At 37.6% G+C, this 18,462-nt stretch overlaps 1 protein-coding gene across 2 annotated transcripts in view; it reads left to right on the forward strand.

The window, feature by feature from the left end:
* LOC124605126 (vesicular integral-membrane protein VIP36) overlaps positions 1-18,462 on the forward strand; it is an 86,794-nt gene that overhangs the window by 55,147 nt on the left and 13,185 nt on the right. Inside the window, exon 5 of one of the 2 annotated variants that reach the window (XM_047136603.1) lies at positions 1,818-1,874. The exons of the other annotated variant lie outside the window; for it this stretch is intronic. Coding sequence (XP_046992559.1) covers positions 1,818-1,874 — 57 coding nt within the window. The remainder of the gene's footprint in view (positions 1-1,817; positions 1,875-18,462) is intronic. 2 annotated transcript variants of the gene reach the window in all.

An 18,462-nucleotide genomic window follows, 5' to 3' on the forward strand; every position in this document is an offset into this window, starting at 1 on the left:
AGAAATAGAGTTGAACTCACGAGGGCTTAAGTCAGGGGAGTGCAGTAGGTGGTATAGCACTAAGCAGCCCCATCAGTCAAAGAAATCAGTAACAGCTTGCACTGTACATGCTTGAGCATTGTCCTGCAAAATGATGGTCAAGTCGTGCAGAAAATGTCATCACTTCTGTCTCTAAGCTGGTCGTAGGTTGTGTTCAAAAAATTATATCATAGCAATATATTTCAAACAAAATACTAAAATCTTCTGCTGGGTTCATAGCAATCCCCTTGATTTACCTTTGTAATCAATGAGCCAAGTGTGTGTGTGTGTGTGTGTGTGTGTGTGTGTGTGTGTGTGTGTGTGTAAGTAATAGTTTTTTGTGACTCTGTAAAAGCCTGTATAGGAACGCTAATAAGTAGCAGCTCCCTTTCTTCCTAGAACTTTTTGTTAGAAATTGGCATTATTTAGCCACTTGCTACTTCTGTTTTGGAAGTATGTGATTTAAGGCATTAAAGTTCGTGTTATATTGATTTTGTGTGTTGAAAATGTGACTTAGGTGCAGTTTAGGGCTAAAGTGAAAATGCATAAAAATGTATTTGCAGCAGGTTTGTGCAGTTTGAACTTAAAGGATAAGTAAATGGTTCACTTATTGCTATTGCACATGAAGTTTAACAGAATATATGTTTAGAAAGTATTTCACTGTATGTGTGAATCAGTACACTACAGAGCATTTGTGTGTTGAGATAATGATGTAGCAAATTGACTTGTAAACCTGTTTGGCATGGATGTCACAAAATAAGTAATTTTTTGCATTTATGTTATAGTAAACCTGTCTGCTGTGTTGCTGCAGCTTTGCAAGTGTGTATTTAGCATGCATTCCGTTTCGTCTGATGTACCCGTTCTTGCCTAGATCAAACAATTGTTGTAACAACTAATTATTAAAACAATAAAAGTTGGCCCTGTTCACACCGTTCTTATTCGAGAATTGCCTCGAGACAGCAGTGTATCTCCCAGTTGGCACCAGTTGCCTTTTCATTTATTTATTTTTTTAACAGATTTGAATGTAGGTTTTGTGAAACCCTTATAAAATCCTCGTAGTAAATCAGTCTTTTAAAGTTTCTTTGTACATATTTCATTTTATGAAAAGTTGTCTGTACATTATCTTCTCCAATTTTAAATGTTTTGTGTGCTTAAAAGTAATTTATTGTTCTTTCTGTGTATTTGTGCAGGCACATTATTTTATCTACTGTGATACTGATGTTTGTAGTAGTAACTGATCTGTTTGGAATGCTACAATCATTTTGTCTATGTTTCAGCATTTAAAGCACTTCTGAGCATTATTTTTCTTACACTTGTTTCTGCAGTTGGTGTTGTAACTGTGTGTATGCCAATTCTGTGAATAAGCAAGAAAACACACAAAAGTTTAAAGCATTGAATGTGTAATAACAAGAATATGTAATAAAATATTTATATCCGTAGATGATTCATTGTGACTACTGGTATGACTCCAATAGTGTGTTCATTAACATACTATTTGCAGAGTATGTGGCTTCTTGCATTTTCACATTCTTTGATGTTCATTGCGTGTTGTGAAACTTTTTAGCTTTGTTTTATAAGTTTAAACCCTATAGTAAAATTTGTTTCTATTTTCAATTGATATCCCATATACGTCATTTTCATATTGTGAACATCTGTACAGTGCTTATTTACAGCCATTGTGCATGCATAACTTTTGAGAAAAAATCATAACTATAGAGATAGACTTGTCAAGTCCTTCTCCTTTTTCTTCTTCTTTAATGTTGTTCTTTCTTTCTTTCTCCCTTTTTGCTCTCCACCAGTGAGTATTTTCCCTGGAAACGAGAAGCTGGTTGAAGCTCGGAAACAAGACCTGTTTGGTAGTTATCTGTTCATTATATAATGGAACACCCTCTGGTTTTTTTTGTTGCATCTTGTAGGTGTATATAATTCATTGCATGGTTTGTGCAAACCACTTAATTTTAGTTTTGAATGGGCACTTAACTTGCAGATGAGGAATTAGCTGCCATATTTTCATCAGTAGTATTGTAGATGACAGGCACAATGATTTTGTATGTTGTTTGGTAGTAATAGTTATTTTAGAAGTTGTCACACTACAGGCACAACATCGTGTCTGACCAGCAGAACAGGCTGTCCTTTCTAAGTGTTTCTAATGTATTGAGTATGTAACTGCAGCATAAATAAATAAAAAAAACTGATATTGGTATGTATGAAATGAAATGAGGGAACAGTCCTTCTACATTTTGCATTTTTTAATGTTAGTTATGCAAGCTAATAGGCAACTTTCTGAATTTTCTAGTCTTGAGTGTAGAAGAATGACAGAATGTTAAAAGCTGTCTAAAGACCTTAACACATATATAGCAATGAAAGTCGAGATTGAATTCCTTATACATCTTTCAGCCACATGTTTCAGTTCTTACAGTATCTTAAAATTCACTCAGTAAGTGTCAGGTCAAGATAACAAAGATGTGTAGTTGAAGTTATTATTAATGATAAACATACTAAAATTGCAGTACAACATAAGATTGAGAATATATAGATTGCTGCAATGCTTTTTTGTTGCATAGGTTGACACTTAAGCACATGGGCCTTTGGCCATCTACGGTGTGATGAATTGACTACTGGGCAGCCACACACATTCTTAGCCTGTGAAATCCCACTAGTGCCAGGCCACCGTACAACAGCTTTGTAAATTGCTGCTTTCAAGCAGCCCTGAAGAGAATTATACAAGTACTGAGAATGTTACGTACAAGTTGTCTGATGTGTGATATGCTTAGCACAGTGTGTTTTGGGTCTCTGTTATCCCATTATAAAGTGCTTAAAGTTTCCATGCCACTACAACTGAGGCTTGTGAGAGTATTGTGCACCCGTATTGATTGTCAAGGAAGCGTTTTATGTTTGACAATGCATGTTTGCTGCTGGCTTTTTGCTTTCGACAGTGCCCGATGGGTTAAACTTCAAGCACTTGGTAATGGCATGACATAGTCCCGAAACTTGTTGTGGTAAATATATCACAAATTTGACTACTTGTGTGTAACATTCTCAGCCCTGGTTCGTAAAACATTTGTCTGATGACTTCACAGCAGGAATTCTATGAGTATGTGTGATGTACATCTCTGTGAGTAAAGGGTCTTTTATGTGGACAAGAGGGGTACAGTTGTACAGGGGAACTTCTTTGTATAACTACACATGCAATGGAGTTGTATGTACTATCCACTGTTTTTGTCTACATTTGTTAGATCTTATGTTCTCTGACTTCCTTATACTTGCCTTATTAGTATTATTATTATTATTATTATTATTTTTTTTTTCTGTCTCTGGGGTCAATCCATACCAAGTGGTCCAAGAAAAAAATAATTGGTTGCTTGACCATCTCAGAAAAATTTTATATTTGCTGGGTGAATTCGCCAATGTTTAGCAGTCACAAAAATATTTTTTTAAAAAATTTATTGTTTATTATTTTGAAATGGTGGCCATATTTGTTCCAGGCCGCAAGCGTTTTTTTCGTATTTGCAACCATCTACATTTTTCACAATTATTCAATAGTGGTTTGTCCTAAGCCTATCAGATAAAATGCATTTAGTTCAACACACTCTGGGCTACAAATTAACATCATTATCACTTAGATGAATGTATTCTTTAATATATTTTTAATAGTTCAAAGTTATCAGCCACAAATTTAAAAAAAACTCAATTTTTGAACAGTAGTTTTCCAAAGAAAGATTAATTTCTCAGCTTTAATTGTTTTCTGCTGTTACACTGTATAGTATAGTTACTTTATAGAGTATCAATGGTGAGCAGCTTACACTTAAAAAAATCACTATTTAAAAAAAAATTGATTTTTGAATTTTTCCATTTTGTGGCCTGCAATATCTTTGTCGGGGGACCAGATAAAAACCTAAAAATTTCACAGTTAATAGACCTTCCTGATACCAAACTAAAGTATAAATGTCAACTTTGAGATTCAATTGGAAGTTATGGGGAAAAAAATACAAACACGAGTCAAAAATACATTTTTTAACATCTGTGATTCTAGGCTTATGAAATAAAATATATCAGTTATAGTATATAATTTAATCATATCTATGATTACTTTTTTATTGAAAATACGCCTACTAATTACATTATATTGTTCTCTTGTTATTTGTTTTTAGTACATCTCTCATTGAACATTTAAGAAATTTGTTCACTCAGTTTGGGTGTTAGATTATAAGTTTGCCCAGTCACAGTTGTAAATTCCATGGGAGACAGCTTCCTTTGTACATTTTTAAGTGGCATCCAAATTTGATCCTTCTCAATTTTTTTAAAAGATGTCCTTGGTTCTGGAGGGTGATAAAATAAAACATGTAAATCTTGGTTTTGACAGTCAATAGTATCAACTTCGCCAATCCACTCACTGTTCATCGTAAACTCAAGCTGAAGAACCAGTTATACAAGTTTTCCACACTGATGAAGTTCACTATCAGGCGAAGTTGATGTGATCTTACACTTCAGTAAGTTGTGTGAATGGGGTACAAAACAATGAAAAGATTTTCTTGAGGTGTTATGATTGTCATCGGTCCGCTGCAGACTGGGTTTTGTGACAGCTCGTTTTGTTGTACCCCCGACACCATCACAAGCATTCTACCCATGGCATGAAGTGAAAAAGTGTCATTCTATATCAAACCCAAAATCTTCTTTACGAAAGGAGATGTTAATATTTTTTTTGTTTTTATATTGACTTGCTGCCCCATCCAAAAAGCAAATCAGTTTTTTTATGGAAGGGTGGTGCTGTTTAATGTAGTTTGTTAATTTTACTTGAAAAATGTGCACTGCTTTAGTGTTGTGTTCAGGGTAGTCACTTATGACACAAAAGCTGTGGCTCATTAGTTCATCTTTATAATAGAATACAAGTGGATGAATTGGGGCCTGTTTGTTTACCCAGTGGTGCCCTTGTACTTCATCTTGAACAACAAAGGAATTATTTTCTGAAAGGTCAGCAAGAACTAAGAATTCGTCAGCTGCCAAGGTTTGCTTTTTGTCTTTCATATATTTACTTCGATCTTTTGCAATAAAATGTTGCATTTTCAGATTTTCAAGGTTAGCCACCAACACTTCAAAAAACTCTTCACGTGATTTTCTGACTGTCACCATTTCAGTTCTGTCTTGTGTCACCCATTGTGTGTATTTTATATTGTCAGGCATCAGATAGTCTTCTTCGGATTCTTCAAACATGTCAAGTAAGGCTTGTTTGCCTGGACAATCTTCACATTTTCCCTTGATCATACAGTTGTTAACTGTCAATATTGCATACCATAACTTCCAAAAGGTCTTTATAGTCAACTCTCTAAGATTGGCCCCATCTATCTTCAACTTTACGTTCTGATGATACAGACAAACACAGACATTATGGGTGCCAGATGCCCCTGCCATACACCATCTTGATCTCAACTCACAGAACTTTGATCTTCCAATTTTAATGTCAGGATTTTCTTTTTTAAATTTAGTGAATAGTTCATTTAAATTACACAATATTAGCCTTTTTGTCTTTGAATCTTCAGAATCATTTTCTTTCACAGAGACACAGTCTTTTTTTCCCAGACATCAAACGGTCGTTATCATCATCGTCATAATACTTAATAACTTTATTGATTGTGTTTTCATCTACCAAATTAGATGCACTTTTCTTTTGTAATGCTGGTAAAATTCCCTGTTCTTTTACTAATGGCGTGTTAACTCAACAAGACGTTCTGACACATTAAATTCATCACTAACTTTTGCTCGACTCCAAGAATTCAGCAGTAAACTGATAATTTTATCCTCTTTGTTTGAAGTGCTGCGTTTAGTTTTTCTATCAAATTATCATATTTGGTTGGTGAAGTTTTAGAACTTCCATCTGTTTTAGTACAAATTGTATTTTGAAATGAAACTTCCAAATTCTTTTTGACTGTAGCTGCCACTTTCTCAAATTTTGTATTCAAGGCACTTGGTCTTTTATCTTGACTCAGTTTTCTAATTTTACTAGCAGGCGATATACCCAGGACTTCACAAGCTGTATCTCCTTTTTTAATGGTTGCTGATAAGCCACAAAATTCTGTATCTGAGGTTTCACTATCCTTTCTCTTGTGAGTTACAAATATCTTGGAATAACATGTTGGACACAATGATTTTCCTGGCATGAGATTTACAAAAGGGCTTTTATTTTTAGAATAATTATCAAATGTTATTTCTCACAGACCTTTTGTTATAGGTTTCTTAAGTTTCTCAAAAGGTTCCATGCAAGACTGACCAAAAAGGCGATGAAATTTTTTTATTATATTTCATTTTATGGTACTTGCATGTTGATTTGACCTCTGGGCCAACTTGTAAATAACACTTTTTCCTTCTTCACTGTAATCTTCGATTAAAGGAATGTCTTTAGGATACACTCCATAAATACTTTTGTGACACGCTTCATTAATCACAACACCAACAGAACACTGATGAGACACCATTTTCCAACTGCACACTTCAAGAACTTCTAGCTAAATAAGTGTGAGGAGACAATTGTTGGTGTAAGGGGGAAGACGACAATCAGACTTGTATAGGCAATTGTCAGCCTGCTGAAACAATTACCACAGCATTGTTTCGACAAATATTCATTAGCTAGTGTAATGTGGTGTGTTACATTATGCAGTTGGTATACTTTTATTTGATTAGCCTACTAGATATCGCAGATGTTAAAAAACACATTTTTGACTCGTGTTTGTAATCTTTTTTCTGTAACTTCCAATTGAATCCTAAAGTTGAAATTTATACTGAAGTTTGATATCATAAAGGTCTATTAACTGTGAAATTTTCAGAATTTTATCTGGTCCCCCAATAAAGATACTGCAGACCACAAAATGGAAAAATTTTTAAAAATCCATTTTTTAAAATTGTGTATTTTTTTAAAGTGTAAGCTGCTCACCATTGATACTCTATAAAAAGTAACTATACTATATAGTGTAATAGGAGAAAAAATATTAAAGCTGAGAAATTAATCTTTCTTTGGAAAACTACTGTTCAAAAATTGAGTTTTTTTACTTTGTGGCTGATAACTTTGAAATATTAAAAATATATTAAAGAATACATTCAGCTAAGTGATTTGACCTGATTTGATATTAAATTGTAGCCCGGAGTGTGTTGAACTAAATACATTTTATCTGGAAGGCTTAGGACTATCCTCTACTGAATAATTGTAAAAAATGTAGATGATTGCAAATACGAAAAAACGCTTGCGGCCTGGAACAAGTACGGCTGCCATTTCAAAATAATAAACAATAATTTTTTTAAAAAAATATTTTTGTGACTACTAAACATTGGGGAATTCACTCGGCAAATATAAAATTTTTCCGAGATAGTCAAACAACCAGTGCTGGACCGCTTGGTATGGATTGACCCTCTGCTAAAGTGATCTCTGAACGTCAGAAGAAAAGTAGATTGTGTGAGAAAAAAGTCTCTGTTGAAGGAACTAGCTGCTTAGCCATGTGAAAAACTATAATTATTACATGTTATACTTAGCCATTTGTATGAAATACGAACTCCAGTGTACCAGGAGCAAATAACATTTATTGACAGATAAACACAGAACAATGTACTTGATAATATTTCAGGCTAGTTAGCACAAGAGGTGAGTTTGAAAGCAACTGTGTATAATTTCCAAGAATTTTATAAGACATTCATGGGGTGTCCCACTGCACACAGAGAACAGAGCAAAAACCAGCACCTCTGGCAACTGGTGAGTGAACTCTGACAGCTCAAGTAGACACGGCAGCTGACAGTAACTCAGATCTTGGTCACTACATCAGCTTTTCAGGGGAAGTGGAGCATCATCCAAAAGTCTGGCTGGGAGATGCGGTCGACATCTGGAGTGTGTTCTGCATGCAGGTAGTACGTCTGCTTTGGGTGGATGTGGTTGTGCTTGACGATGAGGCTGAGGCTGGTTATGCAGTATGTATGTTGGAGATACTTCTGGGAACACACAAGTTGGTTCACTCTGTCAGTTTAGAGACTGTGGTCATTTTGCCATTCACTGGAATTTGTGCTTTTCTTTCACCGACACGATGTGAGCCTGTGTAAGATGGTTGTAATGCTGGGTTCACACAGTTCGTGCTTGATCTCATGTTATGTTCGGATGTTTGATGAGAGCGAATGCAAGCAGTTATGTTCCTCCAGATGACAAATGTAGTCTGTCAGGTCCTGATCAGTGAGCTGTACAGAACTTGGGTTGACGAATTCGCCAGGGAGCTGTAGTGCTTTGTCATACACGAGCTCCACTGGTGTAGAAGCAAAGTCCGGTGCATATGTGTTGCAAAGACCAAGCAGGACCATATTAAGGCTTTTATCCAACTACTGTAATGTCATGACACATTGGCGCTTCCTTTCAAAGAATGGTGCCAACGTTCACTTAGGCTGTTGCTTGATGGGTGGTAGCTTTTTGTACTGTGATGAATAGCACTGCAGAATATGCTGAGTTGAATAAGTAGTTCTAATTCAAATGGTTCTCCACAGTCTGTGCTTTCTACATCTACATCTATGTACTCAACAAAAATAGTGAGGGAAAAAGACTGTCTGTGCTTCTGTATGAGTTCTGATTTCCCGTATCTTATCTTTGTGATCCTTATATGAAATATATGTTGGCGGCAGTAGAATTGTTCTGCAGTCAGCTTCAAATGCCAGTTCTCGATATTTTCTCTGTAGTGTTCCTTGTAAGGGACATCGCTTTCCCTCCAGGGATTCCCATTTGAGATCCCAAAGCATCTCTGTAATTTTTGCATGTTGTTCAAACCTACCAGTAACAAATCTAGCAACCTGCCTCTGAATTGCTTCGATGTCTTCCTGTAATCTGATCTTCTGATGTGCAGCAGACTACCAAAATGTGAAATGCTGTTAGACACAAAGGTGAAGGCTAGGATTTCTACCAAAATATTGTTGACTTGTATTGCTTCTAGCCAGTGAGTGAAAGGAGCAGTTTCAGTTAATGGGCCTACTATGGCGATGTGCAAATGTGCAAATTGTGTTCTCGTGTCTGGAAAATCTCCCATAGGTGCATCCACGCGAGGGGGTAGCTTGCTACGCTGACACTGAATGCACGCACATGTTCACTCGTGACAATCGTTTTACAGGCTAGGCCGTACAGTATGCTTTGAATCCAGGCAAGTTGTTGACCTAACGCCGGGGTGACACAGGCTGTCGAACTCATATCCACAGAATGTGGGTGTCAAAGGTTGTGCAGGTTGTCGAAGTCACATCCATAGAACGTGGATGACAAAAAAGAAAGAGGCCTTACCCTTTAAATTTCACAATATGGCTTCATGTCTACACCAGGAATGTCAACCAGTTTAACTATAGGATGGATGTTTCACCTTTCAGTAGATTCTGGAGCTGGTGGTCAGATTCCTGTGTCTTTGCAAGTCATGCAAACTCAGTAGCATATGTTGCACTGTTAACTTTAGACAGCCAGTCTGTTATGGTGTCAGTGCCTTAGAATGTGGTGAATTTGGCAATGAACTCTAAATGATTGTGCTGATACGGTGAGCATTTGTTGTTTTTCTGCCTGAAAATGTAATCTGTAGTTAGATAAATAAACACTTGGCAGGTTTCAGTACTACACTGTGTTGCTTCAAAAGCTTAAAGACTTCCCTCAAATGTTGCTGATGCTGTTCTACAGTGCCCGAATAGACGAGGATTTCATCTAGGTGGGTAAAACATAACAACAATCCTTCCAGCACAGAGTCAAGAACTTTGCCAAGGCTGTAGAGCATAGCATAGACCAGATGTCATGAAGAGACTCGCGAACAAGCTGAATGGCGCGATTGTGGCTGTTTTCGAGATGTCCTCATTTGCCACAGGAATTTACATGAAGGCCTCTGTGCAGCCTAACACACTTAACACGGTCGCACCGCACACAGCATTAGTTGTAATCATAGTCTTTTAACAGGGCACTGGATTTCTGTCTGGAACTGTCCAAACGCTAAACGCGTGATAATCACAACACGAGTGCCATGAGCCACACTTCTTGGGTACTAGGTGGAGAGATGATAACCATGGACTGCAAAAAGGGCGAATAATATCTTCTTTCAGCATTGAGTCGAATTCTGCCTTTGTGTTGGCTAGGCAGTCGGGAGCTAATTGCCTAGGTCTGCACGAAACTGGTGGACCATTGGTAGCTTTAATGCAGTGGACAGTATTGTGATGTACCTATCTTGGAAATCTTGTTTTAGCTGGTAATTTCTCATGTAGCTTGATATATTTACAACTTGCACCTGGACGTGCTTGGTGGTGCGTATCACTGTGCTGCAGCAGAATTCAACAGTTGTAAGCCTGTGATGCTGTTGATGACTCTCGCATTCACTACATCCAGTAGCAGATGGTAATGCGCCAGGAAGTCAGCTCCAATTGTGGGTTCCATGGTGTCAGCAACAGTGAAATTGCAGGTGAAGGCACGGTGCAATCCCAAGTCCATCTTGATACATTGAGCACCGTAAGTTGGTGTGGATCAGTTGCTTGCTTTCTACAGAGAGGCAGAATGAAGTTGGTGGTCAGCAACTGTGCTATAAAGGCCCGTCCACACGCAACGATCTGTCTGCGCACATCACATCTGCGCAGACAGATCGTTGCGTGTGAACAGAAGATTTGCACCAACCTGAGGTGTGTGCAAACCTGGAAGTTGGAGTTGAGGTTTGAGCGAAACCTCTCAAATCTGTCGGTTCAAACCACATCTGCGCAGACAAGTTGGAGCGTGTGGACAGGAGATCGTCACAAATCTGGCGTGAAACAGCTGTTTGCTCAGTCTAGTATTTGTATTTGTGTGCACAGGGCATTAAAATGGCTGATACTCGTCAGTGTTCTCGAGAGTTTGTAAGTGAATTCATTGAAATATACAGAAACCACCCATGTTTGTGGAAGATTAAAAGTAAAGAATATAGTGACCGAGACAAAAAGACAGCAGCATACAATGCTCTAATTGAAAAATTGCGGGCAGTTGGCGCCTCGGCAAACAGAGAAACGGTAATAGAAAAATAATTTCGTTGCGAACTGGCGAAATTATTTGCGGATGGATTTCGAAACTTATAATTATCTCTTAAAGCATGTAACCCCTCATATTATGAGAAAAATACTTGTATGAGAAGGGAAATTTCTCCTCATGAACGCCTGGCAGTAACGTTAAGATTCCTAGCAACAGGAAGGAGCTACAATGATTTGGAATTTTCATCTGCAATATCGAAACAAGCATTGAGTGGAATAATACCCAACACATGTGAAGCTATTTACGCTTTCCTGAAAGATGAGTTCATGAAGGCAAGTCAAGTAAATTAGTCTGTCAGCGAACTGTTTACCGAAAAGAGTTATCCAAAGTTCAGAAATCTAGAAGATCTGGTGTAGGAGTATATCAAGTATACCAGCCAACGTTATGGTATTTTGATCTACTTGGCTTTCCTAGTGATCAAGAAACGCCAAGACCAAGCAGGAGTACAATTGAAGATGAAATTGGAGTGCCAATGTGCGAGGAAATGGAACACGAGGTTATGTAAAACAAAACAGGTTCGCCCTGCAACTCTCGCAGTAAATTTACGTGACGAAACTGCTTTCGCTTTAGCAGCCACTGTCTGCACCATTTTGACCGCTTTCTCTGTTTCCTGCAGTTGGTCTGAATGTTTTTTGCAACACAAGTTGCGAACACAGACCACAACAGAACTTCCTCCATTTCTATTTTTCAAAATAACTGAATTAAATTTTGACGTTTTTGGGGAGCGTAGTCGCTTGCCACTGATATTTCTTTTCTACACCGACAGATGGTGGGCGAGTAGTAGATTGGGGTTTGTATCGTGTGAACACAGCACATTTGCAGCGATCTTTTGCATGTACAGACATCTGCGCCGATGTCTGCGCAGACAGATCGTTGCGTGTGGACCGGGCTTAAGGATGTGGATAGATACACAAGTCTGAATCAATGTCCACAAGAAATTTTTGTCCCATCTTCCAATCTCTGATAAAAAGAGATGGTGAGACTGCAATCAGCAATCGGATGTGCGTACATCTGACTGTTGCTAGCACTCAGGTAAGCACAAGGTGAGGTGCACTTGCGCGCCTGATCTCCAAACTTTCTGTGATAACAGCAAACAGAAAGCGGCTGCTCTGTGCCACTTTGGGCAAGAATGACTATGTTTGCTCTTGCAATAATGCCCGCTGTCATTGCTGGAGTTGCGATGAGAAATCAGTTCTCATTTGTTTAGCCAGAGCTTCAATCTTACTTGTGATGATAAAGCGCTGTTTTTACTGTGTAAGTGCCATAGATACTGCGATGGTTTTCTGTTTCCGCTATTTTCTTGTGTTAAGACTTGTCGCACGTGCTCTTCTTTGGAGGCAGAAAACCTGTGACTCAATTTGGCCTTGAGTTTGTCGCAGAAATTGGTGGTGCAGTTATTATGTCTTTGACTTCAACTGCATAATGATAATGGAACTGGCTGACCACCAAGGCAAATTTGATCAAACTTGTAGTTGTTCTGACATTACAAAAACTTACTTCTACCTGCATAAACCATAATGGAGGATTATAAGCCCACAATTAAGGTAATCTTACAGCGAGTCACAATGCTGAGATGTCAGATCAATTAGTTGCTAGCCATGCAAACTGCTTTAATTGCACATTCGAGATACTCAACCAGTTATACGAAATATGAACTCCAGTCTACCAGGAATAGGTAACATTTGTTAATCAGTAAACACAGAGGAAGGTACTTCATAGTACCCTGTAAAACATTCACAGAATGTTGCATTGCACACAGAGAACAAAATAAAACGTAGTGCCTCTGGCGACTGGTGTGCAAAGCTCACATAAACACAGCAGCTGATATTGACTGATGTTCTTGGCTGCTACAGCATATACTGTCTAAAATATACGTAATAATCTCGACACACGAGTAATTGGCTGAAATAAAACAAGGCATTACTAGTTACATTCAAAGCTTTAAGTTTCAAACACAATGTTACTCAGTGATTGGGGACTCTTGTCACTAGTCAGTTTGTACAGAAAAGTAAAGAAAAATCACAAATCATTTATAAAGCTCTTACAGTGTAGTCAAACAAATGTTATAGTGCATTTAAAATAAGTTGCGACTTTTGACAGTTCGGTACGGAGCGAGCGGAGGGAAGCTTAGTTGGCAGCGTGTGCTGTGGGCATCAGCAGGTGATCACAGAATTATTCGGTGCGGAATCTGGCAGGGTCGCTTGACTGCGTGTTGAACAGCAAGCTGGCTGATCTACGGTCTTTCTGAAACGACTATAAAGAAACTATTCGGTAGTAAGTTTGATTCATCAGTTTCGTGGCAAACCACCTATCATTCCATTCACGGTCATAGTCATTGCGATGTTTCGATAATAGGTAAACTAATGCAAGAAATTCAGAGTTTGCAATTGTAAACAGGTGTCACTGTGAATTTGTGTTCGGTGCTTGTTACGTTGGATGACGTTGTTGATGAAATGTAGGCAATATATTGAATTAATCTTTAAACTTGGGGGGATACAGCTGTCTGTTTCCAATCTCGAGAAAATGAAATGTATGTTAAGTGCTCCGTCACAAACTCGAGCGTCAGTGAATAAGCCAGAATGAAATATTCATAAATTCTTCGTATCTTACAAATATTTTGAGATATCGAAACAAGATTTTGGCAAATGACAGTGCGCAAAGACAATAGTGTTTTACCGTATAATTAATATGTGAAACTTCCATATCTGCTGCAATATTCAAGAGACTATAGATTTTCTCCATCAAATAATGTAATTATTGAGGTCCATCGATAGCTAGTGAAATGAGAACTGTTGTGGATTTTGTAACAATATAAATGAAGATATACATTTATTTTGATACTGAGAATGGGATGTTTCATAAACTATTGACCTGACTTGCATTCAGTTGTTAGTTTAATAATACATTATTTCAGGATTCAACTGCATTACAGTGTTAGTGAGATGAATATTTCTAAACTCTCCTGTGTTCTGACAAAAGAAGCCGTTTAATGTAGCAACAAGAGAAGTTATGTATTCATCAGATCTCGTCACAGTCCTTCATGAATAGTTCCTAAACTATCTTCCTGGTTTGGCTGTCAAGACCAGTCATGTCATGTAATGTTTGCAGCAGTTTCTTTAGTCAACATTTCAACCTCAGTGAGTGTAACCTTTTTGCTGTTTTCTACCACATTACTTTTCAACTAGTCTGTTTTAATTTATCACGATACGGAGGAAGCCTGGTTAAACTGTGCGCTTCACCGTTAGCCAGTTCGTCGACCTGGTAGCGTGGAGTTTTGACTCGTACACCACTAAAAGTTCCATTAAATTCGCTTTATACACACTAGGTTAAACTTTATCTCATGGAAGATTTCTTTGTACCCAGAGCAAAATATCAGCTTCCCCCCTCTGCACTGTTGGAGCTTTATGCATCACAACAATGCGGTATGGCATTTTGTCCATTAGTATTCTCGAATTCTGAGGAATGTTTTGCAGCAGAACGTTTGTCTTCTCAGATGGTGAACGTGTTCTTGGATGACACTTTTATTACATATCTTGTATTCGGATGTACTGCACTGTTATTAATACAATGCCAACACAAAATACTTGTTCACAATACCTGACAACTACAGAACATTTCAATGCGAGAAAATTCAACTTTACAATGAGAGCTGACAAACGATGCATCTAATGTGTGTCACCACGTGGTACGGTTACTTGTGGTGTGGTAACGAGGGCACTTTGCAAGCCAAACCATTGGTGGCGTGGTAGGGAAAGCCAGCTCGCACTTGGTGTTGTCCGGGCAACGGTGTCTTGACCTCCTGCGGTCAGCCAAATGTCAAAAGTCGCAACAAATTTTAAATGGACTATAGTTGGCATTTAAGGTATCACCAATGTGTGTTAATATTACTTTTATACAGCTGTTATCAGTGTAAACAGTATCCGTTTATTTGTAATGCTGTCCATTTAATTACTGATTTCTTAAATGTACTCATATTTGTGAATAACATAGCAAAAGTAGTACGGGGTGTTGTATAACTGAGAGGGGTAATGTTGTATTTAATGGCAAAAGAGAGACAGGACTGCTGCATAAGACTGTCAGACATGTAAGCCTTCAGCCAAAATGGTCTTTATCAGAATTACACACACACACGACCACTGTCTCTGGCTGCCGGGCCTCGTGTGTGTGTGTTGTATTTTGTTTTGTTTAATTCAGATGAAGGTCCTGTTAGCGAAAAGCTTACGTGTTTGTCTTTTTGTTAACCCTATCTGCGTCTCGACATCTCCACTATATGGTGTGTAGCAGTCTATCCTTCTCATAACATTGTCATTATTCCAGCCTGGATTTTCCATTGTTTGAACTACAATAGAGTAAGCAGCAGTGAAAGGTGCTTGCTCTGACACACATTGTATTGGTATCAGTGAAATTCGATTACAGAACAGTTTTTAAAGTGTGTGTGTGTGTGTGTGTGTGTGTGTGTGTGTGTGTGTGTGTGTGTGTGTGTGTGTTCGTGTGTGTGTGTTTCATTTGAATGAATAAACTCGACTGCCAGGTTGAAATAAAATTATTTTGTTCTAGGCAACTAAATTCCAGTAGAAACTTGGTGAAAGATTACAAGTCTCTTAATTGTTGAAAATCAAGAAACAAGTGGGCAGCTGACTCTTATGTGGCTGTAATTGTTTTGAAGAATTAATCCTGCCAAGAATGTCCCAGAATTGGAGCCACAGATGATAACATAGTCAAAGTGCACACAATATGAAATTGTGTGAACAGCAGTGAAATGTGTATTTAATAACCGATAGCATAGGCATAGCAGAAGAAGGGGCATGTTACATTTTATGACAACTATACAAAAATAAAATACTAGAATAGTTTAAGCAAATTTATTAGGGAAATCATAAAACTGCACTTTCACATTACTTCTTTACCATTTAGGTTTAAGCACTTATCACTACTCTTCACGAACTGATAAATCCCTTTCTTGTAAAATTCTGCCACTTGAGATTGCAGCTGGCTTATGACAAACTAAGTGGCATGACTGCATGCCTCTGACTGCTGTTCGGTCTTCATGTTAGCATAGGAAACCCATGCCTTGTCACAGATCACAATTCTGTTTAGTAGGATTTTCCCTATTTCTTCGTAATGAAAAGGAAAGTGCAGAAAAGCTCTCATTCATTGAGTTTTGTGGTTATCAAAAAGGGATTTGGATACTCAACAAGCACAGACATCATGTTAACCTAATTCTGTAGTTGCAGTCTTCTACAAAATGCTCAAGAAAGTCCTTCCATTCTTAAACAAAAACACTCCACTGCTGACAAATACTGCTGTCACTCATCACGTTTAGTCCATTAGCAAAAAAGGTGAAAAGGTATGAAAAAAACTTTTTGGGTTTCCCAGTCATCAAAAAACGAAATTCAGTGGATATGGTTATTAGTTTCAGAAATAGACATGCCAAATCGGATGATTATTTTTGATACAACCTGTATTGAGAAAAGTAAGAAATTGTGGTAAAGCCTTTGACACTACCACAAATTTCTTGGGAGTAGTAAGTTTTTGTAGGGACTCGTGTATTTGGTAATTCTGCCTTCAATAATGTATTTCATTTTTTTTATGTCAGAGGTGGCTTTGTAGTTACACATGGTGGTTACTTCATTGTTAAGGAGAATAATGAAAATTTTTGTTGTGTCACATGAAAGAAGTAGTTGAATTTAGTTTAACAATAATGTAACCTAGTGAATGTAGAATTTCTGATTGCTCAAACCAGCTTTTTGTTAAATGCAATACTATAGGAAAATGCATTGCCTTGTTGCTTATTTCATTTGGCACGTAATTTTATTCACAATTTGTTTACCTTTGATTTCTTTTATTTTAGTAACGAAGTTTATTTCTGTAAGTGACTTACATCAGCTAGTTACAAGGAAACTTGTTTGTAAAAGTAAACACATTCCTTTTATGTGACATTTAATAGATAACAATTACATACAGGGTTCATAAATTGTTTGTACAAAAGTAACGTTTAATTGCCAAAAAGGTAAAAACATACAGATATGTTTGATACCGCACTGAATGCAGTATACCTTCAGATAATGTTTACAAATTTTCAATGTGGCTACCTTCTGAACGTGTTCAATTGCTGCATCAGAGACTGCTGGCCGACCCTGACCCGGCTTCCTCTGTGATACACAGTCAGTTTTGGTGAAATGATTGGACCAATTAATAACAGTTTGCCTTTGAGATGGTGACTTGCTATGTTTAGTCCTGAATTGTCTCTTTCCTGTTCTGCTCGCAGATGGAGTGATAGAAAAATGACTGTCTGCATGCCTCCGTATGAGGCATAAATTCTCTTATTTTGTCTCACGGGCCTTGTGCGAAATAGACATCAGCAGCAGTAATATCACTCTACAGTCAGCTGCAAATGTTGGTTTTCTAAATTGTCTCAATAGTTTTTCGTGAAAAGAACATTGTCTCCACTCCAGGTATTTCCATTTGATTTCACCAAGCGTGTTGATCGAACCTACAGGTAACAATTTTGCAGGACTTTTCTAAATTACTTTGATGTCTTCCTTTAATCTATCTTGGTGGAATCCCAAGCACTCAAGCAGTTCACAAAAAAGGGTTGCACACAGCACATGAGCTCCATGTTTTGTAGAATTCTTCAAATAAACCAGTCAATCATTCTCCTTCAGTACTACTGACGACCTGTGCTGTTTCCATGTTGTACCACTTTGTAGTGTTACAGCACCCTTGCCGTCCAAGACAACATACTGGGTTCTATGACTTGTGGAAGCTACAGTGGTACTAAAGTTGTTGCGTTTATACAATTACTCAGTGGCGCATGATGAATCGAAGTCTCAAGCTCTGAAATTGTTTTCATTTGTGATCTCACATTTCAGTAACACACACAACACTACTGATTGAAGTTGAAGATCCTTTCACATCTGTTTATATTAAAACACTCTTTGGTGATGACCAATTCATACTGAGTCTGTTCATATTGCAACAATTGGTCCACAAGATCACTAATAATCCTTATCTCATCAAATTTCCTTCAATATGATAATACCAACAAACCAAGTTAGTAACTGCACAAAATATGTTCTAGACATTGGCAATTTGTTCAAAACACATTCTGTATTACAGTTCTCCATTATACTCCTGTAAACACTGACAAAATCTTCGTCAAACATCTGGTGAAAGATGATATGCAACTAAGAAATATTTCTCAGAATTGGTCACCGAGTCTTTTTGTCTGTCTACACAGAACAAATAGGTTGATGAAGTATTTTCACTGAGACCTGTGGTGAGACAAGTAACTAAAATCGATATCTACGCTCAGAATTTTACGTAGTAGTGAACTTCTAACTGCGAACTTTTTCATTGAGATGCAAATGTTGACGAGATGGAGTTGATAGAGAGATTACCAGGTGTGAACTTCAGAT

This window comes from Schistocerca americana, chromosome 3 (genome assembly GCF_021461395.2).
Source record: "Schistocerca americana isolate TAMUIC-IGC-003095 chromosome 3, iqSchAmer2.1, whole genome shotgun sequence".
Lineage (NCBI taxonomy): Eukaryota > Metazoa > Arthropoda > Insecta > Orthoptera > Acrididae > Schistocerca > Schistocerca americana.